Below are 18,430 nucleotides of genomic sequence, written 5' to 3'. Positions count from 1 at the left end.
TACATTATGTTATCACCAGGTGCTATGGTGGCATTTGAATCCACACTCTCAGAAGATTAGCCTGGGGTACTGGCTTTGTGGTCGAGTGACATTACCACTACATAACCATTAATAAGACGAGTTTTCAGTTCCAAAATAATGACATTCCACCACGTGCCGTAGGTATTTGAACACAGGGAAGAACTTTTGCATTACCTGTCCAGAAATAAGACACTTTGCCATTGCCTTCAACTCTCCTCACAGATATACCCGACCTGTTCAGTGTTTTGCATCTAGTTCAGAATTCCAGCATTTGCAGTGTTTTAACTCCTCCCGCACTCTCTAACCATTCCCGGACCACTCCACCTTTTCCAATCATAAAAAAAGTTCACAGTTCCACCTCGCTGCAGATGTGAAGAAGTTGTTTCGGACTTGAAATGTTAACTGTTTCTCTCTCCGCAGAATGCAGCCACACCTGCTGTGTTTCTCCAGCCTTTTCTGTTTTTATTCCCTACTTTATATTCCATTCCACTGGCAATTTATTGGGCTTATAAAAAGCCTTTAGGCCACCATTTCCTTCACTTTCCCGATTATTTGCCGTACCTGCATGTTAGAATTGTGAGATTCAAGTACAAAGACATTGAAATCCGTCTGCACCGCAGTATTCTCTCTTTATTTAAATAATTTTCTGATTTTCTATCCTGTCCACCAAAGTTTTCTCAACATAGATTCATAGAATTGTACAGCACAGAAACAGACCCTTCGGTCCAAATCGTCCATGCCAACCAGATATCCTAAATAAGTCTAGTCCTATTTGTCAGTATTTGGCCCATATCCCTCTAAACCCTTCCTATTTATATTCCCATCCAGAAGCCTTTTATATGTTGTAATTGTACCAGCCTCCACTACTTCCTCTGGCAGCTCATTCCGTACACACACCACCCTCTGTGTGAAAATGTTGCCCCTTAGGTCCCTTTAAATCTTTCCTCTCTCACCTTAAACCTATGCCCTCTAGTTCTGGACTCCTCCCACCTTGGGGAAAAGACCTTGTCTCTTTCCCCTCTCCATGCCCCTCATAAACACCTATAAGGTCACCCTCAGCCTCCCACACTCCCGGGAAATTAGTCTGAGCCTCTCCCTATAGCTCAAAGTCTCCAGCCCTGGCAACATGCTTGTAAATCTTTTCTGAACCCTTTCAAGTTTCACAACATCCTATAGCAGGGAGAGGAGAATTGCACACAGTATTCGAATAGTGGCCTAACCAATGTCCTGTACAGCCATAACATGACCTCACATCTACCAAGTCTTGAAGGTAGTGCAATGAGTTTCAAAGAGGGATCTATTATTAAGCTGGGAAGGGTTCAGAAGAGATTTAACAGGACGTTGGCAGATATGGAAGGTTTGAATTATAGAGAAAGATTGGATAGGCTGAGATTTTTTTCACTGGAGAGCAGCAGGTTGAGAGATGAGGTTGAGGTTTATAAAATCATAAGGGGTATAGTTAGGGTTAACGGTGGGTGTCTTTTCCTTAGATGGGGGATTTCAAGACTACAGGGCATATTTTTAAGGTGACAGGACAGAGATTTTAAAAAAACATGAGAGGTAAATTTTTTTACACAGAGGGTGGTTTGCGTGTGGAATGAGCTTCCTGAGGAAGTGGTGGATGCGGGCATAGTTACAACAATTAAAGGACACTAATATACCTAGTCAGGAGCACATTGCACTGATTTATTTCCATTTCCCCTCCTGTGATTCCTACCAGCATAGTTACAGTGAGTTGGATTATAATGCTCCGAACAAAAAATCCAAAAGAACTGTGGGTGCTAGAAATCAGAATCACAAACAGAAATTGCTGGAAAAATGATGCTTTGAATGTTGCCTCAGCTGGGATCAACATTTACAATGTGGGAGCTGACTGCCAAATGAACCATGAGATCTGCCAGGCAGATAATAGTACAATACTGTAGGGGCCGGAAATTTAAAAAAAACTGAATGTGCTGGAGAAACTCAGCAGGTGTGACAGCATCTGCAGAGAGAGAAAAACAGAGCTAATGTTTCGAATCTGACGTAACTCTTCAGAACTGAAACCAGTTGGAAAATGGTGTCTTTTATGCTGTAGACAGAGGGGGAGGAGGGGGTAAGTGGAACAGATAGTGAGGGTGCCCAGAGCCAAAGACAATGGGAACGGTAATGGTGGCAAAGGGAACATAGAGATGGAATTGAAGGTGTTGGCACTATGGGGCAATTTAGCATGGCCATTCCACCTAACCTGCACATCTTTGGACTGTGGGAGGAAACCGGAGCACCCGGAGGAAACCCACGCAGACACAGGGAGAATGTGCAAACTCCACACAGACAGTCGGCCGAGGGTGGAATCGAACCCAGGTCCCTGGCACTGTGAGGCAGCAGCTAACCACTGAGTCATTGTGCCGCTAAAGAAAGTACATCTTCAGCTGTGAAGAATTTTGTAAAATCCTGAAGTCACAGAAGTCTCTACATAAATGTAGGACCTGTTTTCTTTTCTTGAACATGAATCTGCTGTTCAGGTTTAGGTGCAGAGTTAATCTAGCCTAGAGCATGCCAAAGCTTGATTTATAGTTGCTGCGTAATCTGAAGTATATCATTTGTTCTCTGAGTGCACAATGCGGTTTATCCCTGTGACATTGATTTAAAAGCTGTGTGTATGGTTCAGCTCCATTCTGGAGCCAACTGAAGGTCTGCATTAGTCGTGCATCATCCTCAGCTGTAAATACTCTGCACACTCCAGAGGCTGAAAGTGGATCATGTTTTCCATTTCTACATCAAGTCCCTAACTTTTTCTTAAGAAAGATGCAGCTACACCAAAGTTTTGTCAACAACGACATCCCTGACTGGTTGTGGTTCACGAATATTGTATTAGATTAGACACATAGAAGCGAGTGTAACTTTAGTTAAAGTGAATTGAGAGATAGCAGTTGTGTCTTCTTTACAAATAACTTTCGTTTCCCTTCCTGCTAAAAGTCAAGCTGTTGCTTAACCTCATGTTGACGAATGTAAAAGTAACAAGGGTGTGTTGTATCAACATGAATGAGTATTACTAGGACAATTGTTATGGTCATTACACAGAATAGAGCCATAGAGCTGTACAGCATGGAAACAGACCCTTTGGTTCAACTTGATCATGCCGACCAGATATCCTAAATTAATCTAGTCCCATTGCCAGCATTTGGCCCATATTCCTCTAAACCCTTCCTACTCATACCCATCCAGATGCCTTTTAAATGTTGTCATTGTACCAGCCTCCGCCACTTCCTCTAGCAGCTTATTCCATACACACACCACCTTCTGTGTGAAAAAGTTGCCCCTTAGGTCCCTTTTATATCTATCCCCCTTTCTCCTTAAACCTATGCCCTCTAGTTTTGGACAGCCCTACCTTGGGAAAAAGACCTTAGGCTGTTTACCCTATCCATGTCCCTTATGATTTTATAAACCTCTATAAGGTCACCCCTCAGCCTCTGACATTCGAGGGAAAATAGCCCCAGCCTCTCCCTGTAGCTCAAACCCTCCAACCCTGGCAACATCCTTGGTAATCTTATCTGCATCCTTTCAAGTTTCACAACATCCTTCCTATAGCAGGGAGACCAGAACGGAGCCTAATATTCCAGAAGTGGCCTAGCCAATGTCCTGTACGTGACTTCCCAACTACTGTACCCATTGGATGACATTAAATGCAGAGTACAGAAACAGGGCTCAGAGCCCTGCTCAATTGCTGTTTCACATGTGCTTCCTCACATACCTCTTCGTTAAATTCTATCAGTATGTCTTTCTGTCACTTTCTGAAGACTACCACACTTCCCCTAAAAGTATCATTATATCTCCTGCCACTAATAAAAAAGGTACCAGGGAGAGTGGTACATGTGCACGATGTGCACTGTGATTGTCTGTGCATGTGTAGCTCTTCGTTATGCCTTGTTCCCACCAGCAGCAGTGTGTCAGTACATGGGTTTTCAGTGAGTCTGTTTTGAATGCCATCCATTATACCATATACTGTTCTGACACCCACAGTGTTGTCCAATGTAACCATAGCCTTGAACATTTCCATATAAATTCTGACGCTGTGCAGTTTCCTCCTATGTAGCTGGCGAATCAATACAAGATTTAAGCAAAAAAAAACCCAAAGAACTGCGGATGCTGGAAATCAGAAACAAAAACAGAAATTGCTGGAAAAACTCAGCAGGTCTATGGAGAGAAGGCACAGTTACATTTTGAGTCCAGTGACTCTTCTTCTGACCTGTTCTGATGAAGAGTCACTGGACTCAACATGTAACTGTGCTTTCTCTCCCCAGACCTGCCGAGCTTTTCCAGCAATTTCTGTTTTTGATCAAGAATTTGAGTCTGATATTATCAATTGAGTTAATTTCTTAAATATTTTCCATTTTTTAACCTAAAAGTATTCCTGAACTAAATATTATACTCTTCTGAGTACACTGGATGTTGGAAATCTCATTTCCTGAAATTCCCTGATCTTTGTCATTACCATTACAGAGGAAATTGTTGAAAAGCGATAGGTACAAACTTGCACAAGGATAACAACTGTCCAGTTTGAAGAACATTGTCTTAATTGTTCGTCTCCAGAAAGCCAACTTGTTTGTTTTAATGGAAGCAGGTGACAACGACACAAACTGAAATGTTTCTGACTTCCAGCTTTTTCATCTTTACTTACCTCACCTTAAGGAGCAACTCCTTAAGGAACAACTTAAGGGGAGACGTCAGAGGTAGGTACTTTACTCAAAGAGTGGTCGGGGCGTGGAATGCATTGCTGGAGAGGGTAGAGGAGTCGGCCTCATTAGGGTAATTTAAGCGGCTATTAGATAGGCATATGGATGATAGTAAAAGGTAGGGGTGGAGGTTAGATAGACCTTAGGTTTAGGGTAAAAGTTTGGCACAACATCGTGGGCCGAAGGGCCTGTACTGTGCTGTACTGTTCTATGTTCTATTAACTCCCTATCTATCATCCACAAGACATAAGTTAGGATCATGATGGAATACTCCCCACTTGCCTGGATGAGTGCAGCCCCAACAACACTCAAGAAGCTTGACACCATCCAGGACAAAGCAGCCCGCTTGATTGGCACTACATCTACAAGCATCCACTCCCTCCACCATTGACGCTCAGTAGCAGCAGTATGTACTATCTACAAGATGCACTGCAGAAATTCACTAAAGATCCTCAGACAGCACCTTCCAAACACACAACCACTTCCATCTAGAAGGATAAGGGCAGCAGATATATGGGAACGCCACCACCTTCAGGTTTCCCTCCAAGCCACTCAGCATCCTGATTTGGAAATATATTGCCATTCCGGGAATACCCTCCCGAATGGGATTGTGTGTCAACCCACAGCAGGTGGACTGCAGTGGTTCAAGAAGGCAGCTCACCACCACCTTCGCAATGGCAGCAGGGACAGGCAATAAATGCTGGCCCAGCCAGCAATGCTCACATCCCACAAATGAATAAATAAAGAAAATGAATTTTAAAAAAAAGAACTTTTCTGGCCTTCATTGCTGGCTCAGTGAGATAGTGGTCCTGCCTCTGAGCCTAAGTGACATTCCTGGTCTTGTTGGTCATGGCAACAGCAGGCATGTGGATAGGTGGCCAATCTACTCATCCTGCCAACATGGGCACAGCAGATGAGTAAAGGGCAGAGATTTACCATTATCAACACCACATTCTGTCAGTATTTGGCTGAAAACGCTTGTGAAAATAAATAAGGGAAGCTACATCCTACACTCGATAAACACAGCCACAGTCTCCGGCATAATATCACATATTCTTTGCTTGCAACTGGAAACCTGGAAATGGAAATAATGCTGTTGAACTTACCCACAGATGTGACATCCTACTGCGGTTCTCAGGGGCATTTTCTTTCATGGAAAGCGGATAGATTGAGGCTCTGTTCTGCGAATGTGACTGTTCAGATTCAGAATCAGTCAATCCGCTCCCAGACTTCTTCCTCTTTATCACCTGCAATAAACAGAAGGCAGTAGTATCTTGGTGTTCACAATAAGTAGACAATGGCCCCAGAGTCTCGTACCACTTGCCATGGGCATGTTGGAAGGATTGGCAGATTGGTCATTCACCCGCTCATCTGTGTCACATCACTGTGTACGTGACCAACACTTGAACCTGGTCCCATCTGGTTCAGAGCCAGGGGCAGGGGCACCACGAAATTTTAGATTTTTGTCAAGTCATACAGACTCCGCAGTTTCCCCAAAGCAGTGCTGGCACCTTGGATCCAGAAGTCCTGGCCACATTTCTGATACAGCCTGTTTTCATCAATTGGGAAAACAGGAGTGAAGCAAGAGAGGAAGTCAAACCTAATGGGGTAAATTGGACAGAAGGCTGAATTCAAACAAATGTCATTTTTACAGTAGTGAGTGACTTATGATTTTATTAGACAAAGCGTAAATGCTCATAATAGGTGAATATGATCTCTGGAACTGTAAATCTGTCAAGGTTTTTAAAACCTCCCTCTCTCTAAATGAAAACAGAGGCAGTCTATCCATGACTCTGAGTTGAAGACAACATTACTGCCTGCATTTTTAACAAATGTTTATTGATGGATCGTTATAGTATTATTGCTTAACTCACTTTCACAACCTGCCACTATCCACAGTGGGGAGGCTGTACAACCACAGTTTGATTAACCAATAAGTTATTAAGAAATTAGCTATCTTTAATGCAGGGTTATAAATGCAAATCTTTATGTTTATAAGTGATTAAGTACTTCAAGAGTTTCAAATGTATTGAATGGACTTCATTAATCTGGGTTTCTTCTGACAGAGTGAAATGTGTATTAGATACTCAGTACTTCATTGTATTTCATCTCAAAATGGTTATTCTGCCCATGTAGTTACTGGGTGTGTTGGCATGGAGGGTCTAAGAGCAAAAGGTGGTGAATTGATGGGGGTGTTATGTATTGAAATGATTTGCCACTAAGTTGGCATCAGGATTTAAGGATCAATGGGAATGGATAGGGCATGGAAAGGGAGTAGAGAGGTAAGGGAGGAGGGTTTGGGAAATGTGAGGGATGAGGGTTAGGGGATCTAATATTCAACCATGGAGTTGGCCTAGAGAATGGAGTTGAGCCTTTTGACTGGTCTGCTTTGGTGCTTGGCAGTCCCTGTGGCATATTTCAAGGTGGGCCTGGCTCTCACACTCACTTCCCATTGAGATGATGGGCCCATTCTTCTGTTATCTTCTGGGCATTTTTCTCCCATGGCGGGTATGACAAAACATGAAAATCCCCAACTGTGTGTTCCTGTGTCCGCAGTGAAAACAGTGTATATCTGAAACACAATGTTTCCTTTCTTTGGAGCTCAACATCTGTGAAGTGAAGAAGCTTTGTTGTTCCAAAGATGGAAATCAACATTATTGTACACATTGTCTCTATTAACTACAACAAAGCTGTGTGTAAAATGGCCCCATTAACAGTACAACCTCCTTCTTTACCAGTGTGATTAACACCTGTATTTTTGTGGCCTATATCAGGCTGGTAACTTTGGACACTAGATCAGATTAGGCTCTTCAACAAGAATCTTCAAGGTCCATTGACAGTGCTTTTTGGTCTTGAAATCTTTTGGGATATATAACATGATCCCACACTAACAAATATTGTAAACTTACTCTGCTGTGGAATAATAATTCATTCTCTCTTGCAATACTTCAGTGTGGGAAACACAGACCTTTTGCATTATAGTTGTAGCAAGTTCTTCGATCAGTTCCTCCTTGTGCTCTTGTAAATAATGGCTCTCGTTTTGTTTTTCCTGCAAACAGACAAAGTGCTACATTACCTGCAGAAGATAAAAGCAGCAGTGATCACACAGGAGACAAGTTGCTCTGAAACCTGCACAAAGGATATAGGGGGATATAAACAGTTTGCAGATTTGGCCAGTGAAATGGCAGATGGAGTTTAATCCGGACAAATGCGAGGTGATGCCTTTTGGAAGATCAAATTCAGGTATGAATTATACAATAAATGACAGAACCCTTAGGATCATTGATGTACAGAGGGATCTGGGCATACAAGTCCACAGAGAGTGGCAACACAAATGGATATGGTGATCAAGAAGGTATGCAGCATGCTTGCCTTCATTGGCTGGGGCAGTGAATATAAAAGTTAGCAAGTTATGTTACAGCTGCATAAAACTTTAATTAGGTTGCATTTGGAATATTGCGTGCAGTTCTGATCACCACACTACCAGAAGGACGTGGATGCTTTGGAGAGGGTGCAGAGGAGGTTTACCAGGATGTTGCCTGGTCTGGAGGGTTTTAGTTATGAGGAGAGGTTTGATAAACTTGGATTGTTTTCACTGGAAAGATGGAGACTGAGGGCACGATCTGATAGAGGTCTACAAAATCATGAGAAGCACAGCTAGAGTTGATAGTCAAAGGCTTTTTCCCAGGGTGGAAAGGTCAACTACAAGAGGGAACAGGTTCAAGGTGACAGGGGGAAAGTTTAGGGGAGAAGTGTGGGGAAAATTTTTCACCCAGAGGGTGGTTGGTACCTAGAACGCACTGCCAATGGAGATGGTGGAAGCAGGCACATTAGCAACGTTTAAGGCATATCTTGATAGACACATGAACGTGAGGCAAACAGAGGGATAGAAACTGCACATGGACAATAAGTAGCGGGTCTGAATAAGGATGAGGGATTAGCGCAGGTTTGGTGGGCCAAAGGACCTGTTCCTGTGCTGTATTTATTGCATTGTAACGTCACCGATGTAGGAACTCACCAAACTGTCACTGAAGGACTCTGCTTTGGTGATAGCCTCTTCAACTGCTTCCTCAGCCACCCGCAAGGCCGCAGCTAGAGTTTCAGTGATTGTGTGACCTTTAACAAGAGATGACACATTAAGCTTTACACTATTCATGAAACGTGCAGCAGCATCAGAATACATCAGGTTTTAGTTTTGTCTTTAACACCGAGGGAATGTGCTAAATAAATGGCCGCACATCCATATGAAGATTAAAATGAAATCTAGATAGTTCAAAAGTGTACAATCATTTGGCTTTTTGCTGTTTGTATTCTCAATCGGTGACTTAACTTCTCATTCCCTTTAAAACACAAGAAATAGGAACTGGAGTAGGTTATTTGGCACGTTGAGCCTGCTCTGCCATTCAGTACGATTATCGCTGATCTTGGGCTTCCACTCCCGTCTATTTTCCTGTCTATTCCCCAAATCCACTGATTCCCTGAGACACCAAAAACCCGTCCACCCCAATCTATTCAACAACAGAGCATCCACACCTTCTGATGGAGGTCATCCCAAAGATTCACCATTTTTTTTGTGTAAAGTAATCATTCTTCATTGTGATTGACCTGTCATCTTGAAGCTGTGCCCCTACGTTTTAGATTCCCCACATCAGTGAAGACAATCTCTCAGGGTCTACTCTGTCAAGCCTCTTCAGAGTCTTGTATGTTTCACTGCGATCACCTCTCATTCTTCTAATCACCAGAGGATATAGACTCAGGTCCCTCCTTATAGGACAACTCCCTCATCCCTTGTGGCAATATCTTTACCCACAATTTCTTCCCTTCAATTTTGATGAGTGCATCTTGAACTGGGGCCTTGTTTAGCAGCTGGTAATGTGTAAAGTTTCTCATCCACTGGTTCTGCTTCTGCTGCACAGTTTCTCGTAAGCAGAGTTTTGCCTGATTTTGCAGCATTCCCAATCCCTCATTCCTTAAAATGAATGATCCAAAACATGTGGGCGAGACAGAAATTGGGTTTGCTGCTCCAGTTTGCCAGCTCATGCGTCAGTCAGGGGTCAGAACCTGAATTGGCAGCTTAGTCTTTTAAAACAGTCAGGACAGGAATCATTAAAAAACACCATTGATATGCTCAGCCCAACAGCACTAAAGCTGAAGATCCGACGCACTTATCTACTGATGACAATTGATATTGAGCAACAATGGACAGTTTACAATAAAAACAAAAAAGCTACAGATGCTGGAAATGTGAACTAAAATCAGAAAGTGCTGGAGAAACTCAGCAGGTCCAGCAGTGTGTCTGGAGAGGAAAACAGAGCTAACATTTCATGTCCAGTATGGCTCTTCTTCAGATACATCAGACTGCAGACTTCAAATGCCAGCATGATATTCTCTGCACTGATAGACAGAACAATGAGGTTGTGTAAGTTTTTTTAGACCTTCTTTATCCCTGTATCCAATTCAATTTGTTTTCCAATACAGTGGTGATTGTATTTTGAGTTTTTATCCAGCACATTTATTTGTTCACATGCCATGAATTGACACTGTTATGAGTCTATTATAGAGATCGGGAAAATCAATACAATGGGCTCAGAGAAAGAATAATGACTTAACACCGCTCACAGCCACACCCCCCCAAAAATTACATCTTCGCTCATAACAGGGAAGCTGACTTTCTGAATCCTATCCTCGAGGTATAAAAGCAGACGGGTTCCTTTGACCAGTGATCCTAATTGAGCTGAAACTTGCTAACGTATTGCTTCTTCGGCTTTGAGAGATCTCTCACCCATGTCATTTCACAGCTTCACCCTCAGCTTTGTTTCTTTGGGAGGCGTTGTTCTTGTTCAGAATAGGTCCCGGTCAGACCATGTGGGGTGGGAGGAACGTCTGATCTGCTAACTCAGTGCTTCTTCAAATATTATTACAGGCAAATGCTCTCTCAGATTCAGCAGCTTCTGCACTGAGGCCACGTGAGATTTCAGAACTTGCTGGTTTTCCACATTCAAAACATTGGAATGCATTAATTCAAATCAGAAGGGCTTACTCAGCGAATTGGGAGCATAGGAAGGTCAAACTGATATGATTGCAAAGCACTTCTGATTAAAAGCCAAGTTACTGCTGATGTGTTGGATTTATGTCTTTTACGCTCCCCTTTCCTCCCTACATAAGACAATTAGATGTAGGTGCAGATGTAGGCCATTCAGCCCATTAGGCCTGCTACACCATTCAATGAGATCATAACTGATCTGATTATTCTCAAGTCTACTTTCCTGCCTTTTCCCCATAACCCTGACTGATTATAAATCTGGAACAAGAACAGAAGTTGCTGGAAAAGCTCAGCAGGTCTAGCAGCTGTGAAGGAAAAAACAGAGTTAACGTTTCGGGTCCGGTGACCCTTCCTCAGAACGGATTACAAATCTGTCTATTACAGCCTTGAATATACTTAATGATCCACCTTCAACAGGCCTTTGTGGTAAAGAATTCCACAGATTCACAGCCTTCTCATCTCTGTCATAAATGTGTGACCCATGATTTGGAGATGATGCCCACTGATCCTAGACTCTCCTACAAGGAGAAACAACCTTTCCACATCTACCTGTCAAATCCCCGAAGTCCATAAGGACAATCTGCTTAAAATAAGAAGTAAACGAAAATGAATTTTAAAGAACGCTAATTGTTTGAACAACATTCATTTTCAGAGAGCTGGATTTGAGGCAGTGCAGCTGTAGTGTTGTATTTCATTGAGCAAATGGTATCTATTTTGAGATACAACGATATGACAAGCTGGGATATGTGGAGGCTGTTTTCCTCTCACTGCTGGAATCATCCTCGCAAACTTTTTCTAGACATACTCCAGTGTCCCTACACTCCTTTGAAATATGGAGGCCTAAACTGTACATTGTTCTGTGGATGATAATTATTTTAATTTTTTGTTTAAAAAGCTTCTCCCTAGCTTTATGGAATGCTCAGTATTTTAATCATTTCTCAAAACTATAATTTCTCATCATGATACTGTCAAAGGCATCAATGCCTAATCCATCACACCCCTGTATGTTGCACTGATCATTGCTTTGGTCTAACCAAGGCTTTTGCAAGGATTCAACATTGTTTCTGTCTTCCCCCACCCTATGTTGCCATGCAACTGTGTGTGGTTAGTTCTAATTTCACCAAACCATTTTATCTCTGCGCTATGACCTCTGGAGTTTCCTGCAGATCTAACCTATACCCTTACTCTTCATTTACGAGCTGCACCTTGACATTATTACCTATAGTCATCAATTTCTGCAGGAATGCTGAGGGTCCTCAGTTCTATCTATCCACTAACTTTCTCATAGTCTCCACTGCTGCTGTACGGTCACGCTGTTTACCTGCCACATGATTTTGGAGCAGCCATAATACCGTCCAGCAAAATATTGGGAAGTTGTCATATTTGACTCTGAACTAAGCTTCCTATTTTGTAACTCTCTTTTGCAAAAACTACCTAATTTCACCCAAATAACATCACCAATCGTTGTCCCTGGTCCTTTGCTGAAATCCTCAAGTTTTCCCAATATCATTTCCAGGCTGAACTTTTCTGATGCTCTTGTGGAGACCTCCTGTCTTACAATCTCCTTAAACTGCAACTCATCCAACTCTGATGAAGAGTCATATAGACTCAAAACATTAGCTTGCTCTCTTCCCATGGATATTGCCCGACCTGCTGTGATCTCCACCAATTTTTGCTTTTAGTACAGATGCCAGCATCTGCAGTAATTTGCTCCTAACTTATCCAGAAGTCTGTTACCTGTACCCTGACCTGGAGGAGACCCCTGGCTCACCAATGACTCCATCCTTGCTGAGCCAATCTGGCTCCTGGTGCACCAATCTCTCAGAATTAAAATCCTCATCCTCCTATTTAAAGCCCTTCTTGACTTTGATGCCCCAGGGTGGAATCAAACCCGTATCCCTGGTGCTGTGAGGAAGGAGTGCTAACCACTGAGCCCAGCGTGCCGGCCCAAAATGACAACGAACATTTCCTGTCCGACTGTTTTGCCAATCACCTTATAATGTTTACCCTCTTGTTAAGAAACCCTCAGCCACTGAGAACAATTTCTCTTTATTCAAACCTCTTCTATCCTTTCCTTCTTCACTACAATGTCATGAATCATACCTTCAGCTACCTAGGTCCTTTGCTTTGGCACAGCATCAATGACAGGGCAAACCAGGATGTAAGGAAACTAGAATTCAAATAGGAACTGCCTAGCGGATGATGATCTTTGTTTTCCAATCTATCTAAGGATGTAAAACAAAAACAGAAGTTGCTGGAAAAACTCGGCAGGTCTGGCAGCATCTGTGAAGAAAAAGTCAGAGTTAACGTTTCGGGTCTGGTGACCCTTCCTCAGAACTCAGGTTTCTTCACAGATGCTGCCAGACCTGCTGAGTTTTTCTAGCAACTTCTGTTTTTGTGCCTGATTTACATCATCCACAGTTCTTTTGGATTTTATCTAAGGATGTATGTGTGATCTTATAAGACCTTCCCCTCCAAAAGCTTAAAGACACGTACCAACAGGTTCCAGAACAGTTTCTTCCTCACTGTTATGAGATTTCTGAATGGCCCTCTCAAATTTCAAATCTAATATTGATCTTGCTTTTTGTACACCTTTTCTGCAGCTGTAACTTTGTATTCCTCACTCTGTTCAATCACCCTATGATTTTTGTGTCTTTGTACGTTATGATTTACTGTTGCATGCAAAACAAAACGCTTCACTGTACTTAGGTACACGTGACAATAATAAATCAAAACAATAAATCTAATCAAATCAAAAAGATGGGAGCAGCAGTGTTAAATGGATTAGAAAATTTAAAATTGTTAACGGAATGTTTAACTTGAAAAATGAAGGAAGTTTTTTGATGCACGGTTAGTACTGAAGGAGAAATAGGCAATCCATTGGAAAACAGGGGAACTCACGAAGCCGTGGAATCCCAGAAGGGTACATGACAGGAGAAAGCTATTCAGCTCTGTGAGTCTGCACTGGCTCGTTCAGAAAGGAGGTGAGTTTAGAACCATCACAGGCCCAGTCAGTGGCGACCACATCTAATGAGGTCAGATCTGATAAGCACTGAAGAAACGTCAGCCCACTGTTTTCACAGTCCCTGCCAAGTTACCCTTGGCCTTCCAACCACCAGCCCTGTCTTCTTCCTGTGCCCCTCACACCTCCAGATTCAGAAGCTGGAAATGTAATTAAGTCACCATAAGTCACTCGCTCTCTCATTAGACAGAGACTACTGGTGGTGATTTAACCTAAGGGTTAGCACACCTAAGGCAAGGGGAGAGATTGAGAAGGTGGGACCTGTGTGGGAATTGAACCCATGCTGATGGTGTCACTCTGCATCACAAACCGACTGTCCAACTAGCTGACCCCTACCTTAAATGTATCATTTGCCTGAACAGTAACCAAAACTGAGTGACTCAGAGTAAAGTTACAGTCTAGCATTTATATGGGTTGGAATTGTTTGTGTAGTTGTTTCGTTCCAACAGTCAGAAAACGGCACGTCAGACTGTTCACTGTTAACAGGCAGCTCAGATCTGGCAGGTGACACAACCACAAAATCAACCTCACACTGTTGTTCCTTTTCCTTCCATTAATGGAGTTAAGGATTTACCTCCCATCCCCAGCTGCCCTTTTCTCTTGCCTTCTTGACTGCAATTGAGTGGCTTGCTGGGCCAGTTCAGAGGGCAATTAAGAGTTAACCATATTGTAGAGGGTCTGCAATCACTGGTTCAATAGTTAGTGATGACTTTAATCAGGAGATTAGGAAGTAGAATCCACCAAGATGGATGTGAGGATTAGCAAGGGAAGGAAGGTACATATGGGATTGGTCTACAGACCAAAAACCACAATGTAGGATGGTGTACAAGAAAACAAAAGGGGTGGTTGTTACAAAGGGACAGATAAATGATGGTGACTTTGTTTGCATACAGACTGGAAAAATCTGATCGGCAATTGATAGTGTTTTTTTAGGGCAACACATTCTAAAACCCACCAGAGAGCAGGCTATATTAGTCTTGGAATTATAAATCTAGTCCCATTTGCCAGCATTTGACTGATCTCCCTCTAAACTATTCATAAACCCATCCAGATGCCTTTTAAATGTTGTGATTATACCCGTCTCCACCACTTCCTCTGGCAGCTCATTCCATACACGTACCACCCTCTCCATGAAAAAGTTACCCCTCAGGTCCCTTTTATATCTTTCCCCTCTCACCTTAAGCCTATGCCCCCTAATTTTGGACTCCCCCACCCCGGAGAAAAGACATTGCCTATTTATTCTATCCTAGAGAAGGAATAACAGATATTTAAGGGAATATTTCAGAACACGCAAAAATAAGTAAATTCCTACCATAAAGTCAATTTCCAATGGGAGATCTCACCATAGGGTTAAGAAAAGAAGTCAAGGAAAGCATCAGCTTAAGGAAAAAGAATATCATTGTGCCAAGGAGCAAGTCAGTTGATTGCTTGGAAAATAAACAACGGCAGAGAATGACTAAAAGGTTAATAAAGGAAAAGAAATTAAAAAGGAAGTTAGCTAGAAATTTAAAGTGAGCTATAGGTCCTCTAGAGAGTGAGAATGCAGAGTTAACTGGGGTAATACAAGGAAATGGTGGGTGAAATAAACAAATATTTTACTCTTTCTTCACTGGAGATGACAGAAGTCTTTGCAGTAGCAACTATACATCGAATAATAGCAGCAAGAGAGGATCTTGGTGAAACTACAATCACGAAGGAAAGGGTACTGAGCAAATTGATGAAGCTCTGAGATGACAAGTCCCTGAGACCTAATGGACTTCATCTTAATGCTTTAAAAGGGGTGGCTAATGAAGTAGAGGATGTGTTACTAGAATTGGAAAGGTTCCATCAGACTGAAAAGTAGCAAATAGAAGGGAGCGAAGCAGAGAACAGGAATAATAGGGCAGCAAGCTTGACGTGTACCCTGGAGAAACATATGCTGCAAATAGTTAGGCCCCATTGATGGACTTTCCAAAAGGCATTGAACAAGATGCCAAAAAAAGGTTACTGTGCAAAGTAGATGCATATCATTTAGCAGTTAATATACTAGCATGGCAAGAAGACTGGCTGGCCAGCAGAAAACAGGGTATGCCTAAATGATCCTTTTTCCAATGGCAGAATGTGATGAGTGGAGTCCTGTGCTGGGGCCCCAATGGTTTACAATGTATTTCAACAACTTAGATGAAGGGACCTAAGGCAGATGACATAAAGATAGGTAGGGAAGTATGTTGTGATGAGGACATAATAAGTGTACAGAAGGATATAGATAGGTTGAACGAGTGGACAAAAATCAGGCAGATGGAATATAATGTTGGAAAACATGGAATTGTTCATTATGGCAGGAAGAATAAAAAGAAGAATACTTACTTAAATGGAGAATGACTGCAGAATTCCAAGGTATAGAGGGAGCTAATTGTCACGTCAAGTTAATATGCAGGTACAGGTGATTAAGATGGCTAATGGAATGCTATACTTGTTATTAGAGGGTTTGAACATCAAATTAAGTGGGTTCATGTTTCAGTTATACAGGGCATTGATAAGACCACATCTCCAAAACTGTGTACAGTTTGTTCTCTGTATTTAATGAAGGATCAGAGGAGGTTTACTAGATATGGGGAACAAGCGGGTTGTCTTCTGAGGAAAGGTTGAACAGACTGGGCTTATTTTCACTGGAGTTTAGAAGAGTGAGGGATGTCTTGATAAGATCCTGAATTGTCTTGACAAGTTGGATGAGTAAAGGATACTTCCCCTTGTGGATGACTCCAAAACAAGAAGATTCTGTTTTGCAATTAGGGATCACCCTTTAGGGCAAATATGAGGAGATACTCTTTCTATAAAAAGAGTTATGCGACTAAGTACGGGCCAGGAATAAAAGTTCTAAACTGGGGAGAGTCTGATTTTAATAAAATAAGATACGATATGGTCCAAGTGGACTGGAAGCAGCTACTTGCAGATAAAACTGTCACTGCAAAGGGAGGCATTCAATGAGGAAATAGCAAGAGTACGGGGTAAATATATTCCTGTACAGACAAAGGGTGGGACCAAGACTGGGATCACTGGAAAAGGAAAGCTATGTCAGACAGTAAGGGTTAAATATGGTAGGAGTGCCTCATGGAGAATAAAAGATGCAAGGAGATCCTGTAAAGGAAATTTGGAAACCAAAGTGAGAGGACGAGAGAGAATTGACTGGTAGAATAAACAAAAACTCAAAGATATTTTTCAAATATATAGCAAACAAGAAAATAACAGGGAAGAGAGCAGGACCCTCAGAGACCATAGAGGACATCTGTGTGGGGATCCAGAAGATGCCACAGTCCTGATTGAACACTCTGCATCAGTCTTCACAATGGAAAAGGACAATGTGGGTATAGACATCAGAGTGGAGGACTGTGAAATATCAGAGGAAACTAACACAGAGAAAGAGGAGGTACTAGTGGGTTTAGAAGCCTTAAAGTGGATCAATCTGCAGGTGTGGATGAGATGTATCTGAGGCTGTTGAGGGAGGCACAGGAGGAGATATCAGAGGCTCTGGAAGTAATTTTCAAATCTCTCTGGCCACAGATGAGATGCCAGAGGCCTGGAGGACTGTTAACATTGTTCAGTTATTAAAACAAAACGTGGATTTCTTAAGAGAAGGTTGGATTTCACAAACCTGATTGAAATTTTTGTGGACCTAACCAGGAGTTTTGATGAGGGGCAAAGCATTTGATATGATCTATGTGGACTTCAGCAAGGCTTTTGATAACATTCCTCATGGCAGACTGGTCAAGAAAGTTAAGAACCTATGGGACCCAAGGCAAAGAGGCCTGTTGGATCCAAAGTTGGCTAAGAGGCAGGAAGCAGAGGCTGATGGTGGAGGAATGTTTCTGTAACTAGGAGTCTGTTTCCACTACATTTCCACAGGGCTCAGGGTGGGACACTTGTGTTTGTGATACACAATAATGATTTGGACATAAATTTACAGGTTATGATCAAGAAGCTTGCAGATGACAGGAACGTGGGAAGGGTGCTACATAGTGAAGAGAGTAACCATAAGCTGCAGGAGGATATCAGTGCACTGATCGGCTGGGCAGTGCAGTGGAAATGGAATTCAAACACAGAGAAGTGTGAGGTAATGCACATGGGCAGGGCTAACAAGGTAAGGGATAGTATTGTTAATGACTGGACCCCAGAAAGTATTGAAAATAAGAGGGACTTTGGTGATCATTTCCACAGATCCTTGAAATCAGCAGGGCAGGTAGATAAGGTGGTTAAAAAGGCATTTGGGATTCTTGCCTTTATAAGCAAAGGCATAGAGTACAAGATGTAACTCATGGAGTTGATCAGGGAACCAGTGGATGTGGTTTATTTGGATTTTCAGAAAGCTTTTGACAAAGTCCTATATAAGAGATTAATGTTCAAAATTAAAGTGCAAGGGATCGGAGGTAGCGTATTGAGATGGATAGAATATTGGTTAGCAGACAGGAAACAAAGAATAGGAATAAATGGGAGATAACAAGGTGTGGAGCTGGATGAACACAGCAGGCCAAGCAGCATCATAGGAGCAGAGAGGCTGACGTTTTGGTCCTAGACACTTCTTCAGAAATGGGGGAGGGGAAGGGGATTCTGAAATAAATAGGGAGAGAGGGGGAGGCGGATAGAAGATGGATA

General features: G+C 42.3%; 1 protein-coding gene across 1 annotated transcript in view; it reads right to left on the bottom strand.

The window, feature by feature from the left end:
* The window catches only part of LOC109931017 (rab effector MyRIP-like), a 102,772-nt gene that overhangs the window by 60,527 nt on the left and 23,815 nt on the right, over window positions 1-18,430 (bottom strand). Inside the window, exons 3-5 of the mRNA XM_048609177.1 lie at window positions 8,755-8,852; window positions 7,705-7,785; window positions 5,843-5,983 (exon numbers count right to left, since the gene is read on the bottom strand). Of these exons, the coding sequence (XP_048465134.1) occupies window positions 5,843-5,983; window positions 7,705-7,785; window positions 8,755-8,852 (320 nt within the window). The remainder of the gene's footprint in view (window positions 1-5,842; window positions 5,984-7,704; window positions 7,786-8,754; window positions 8,853-18,430) is intronic.

This window comes from Rhincodon typus, chromosome 2, assembly GCF_021869965.1.
Source record: "Rhincodon typus isolate 14 chromosome 2, sRhiTyp1.1, whole genome shotgun sequence".
Classification (NCBI taxonomy): Eukaryota; Metazoa; Chordata; class Chondrichthyes; order Orectolobiformes; family Rhincodontidae; genus Rhincodon; species Rhincodon typus.
The sequence above is the reverse complement of the archived record's forward strand: the minus strand, read 5'-3'. Positions and strand labels throughout refer to the sequence as shown.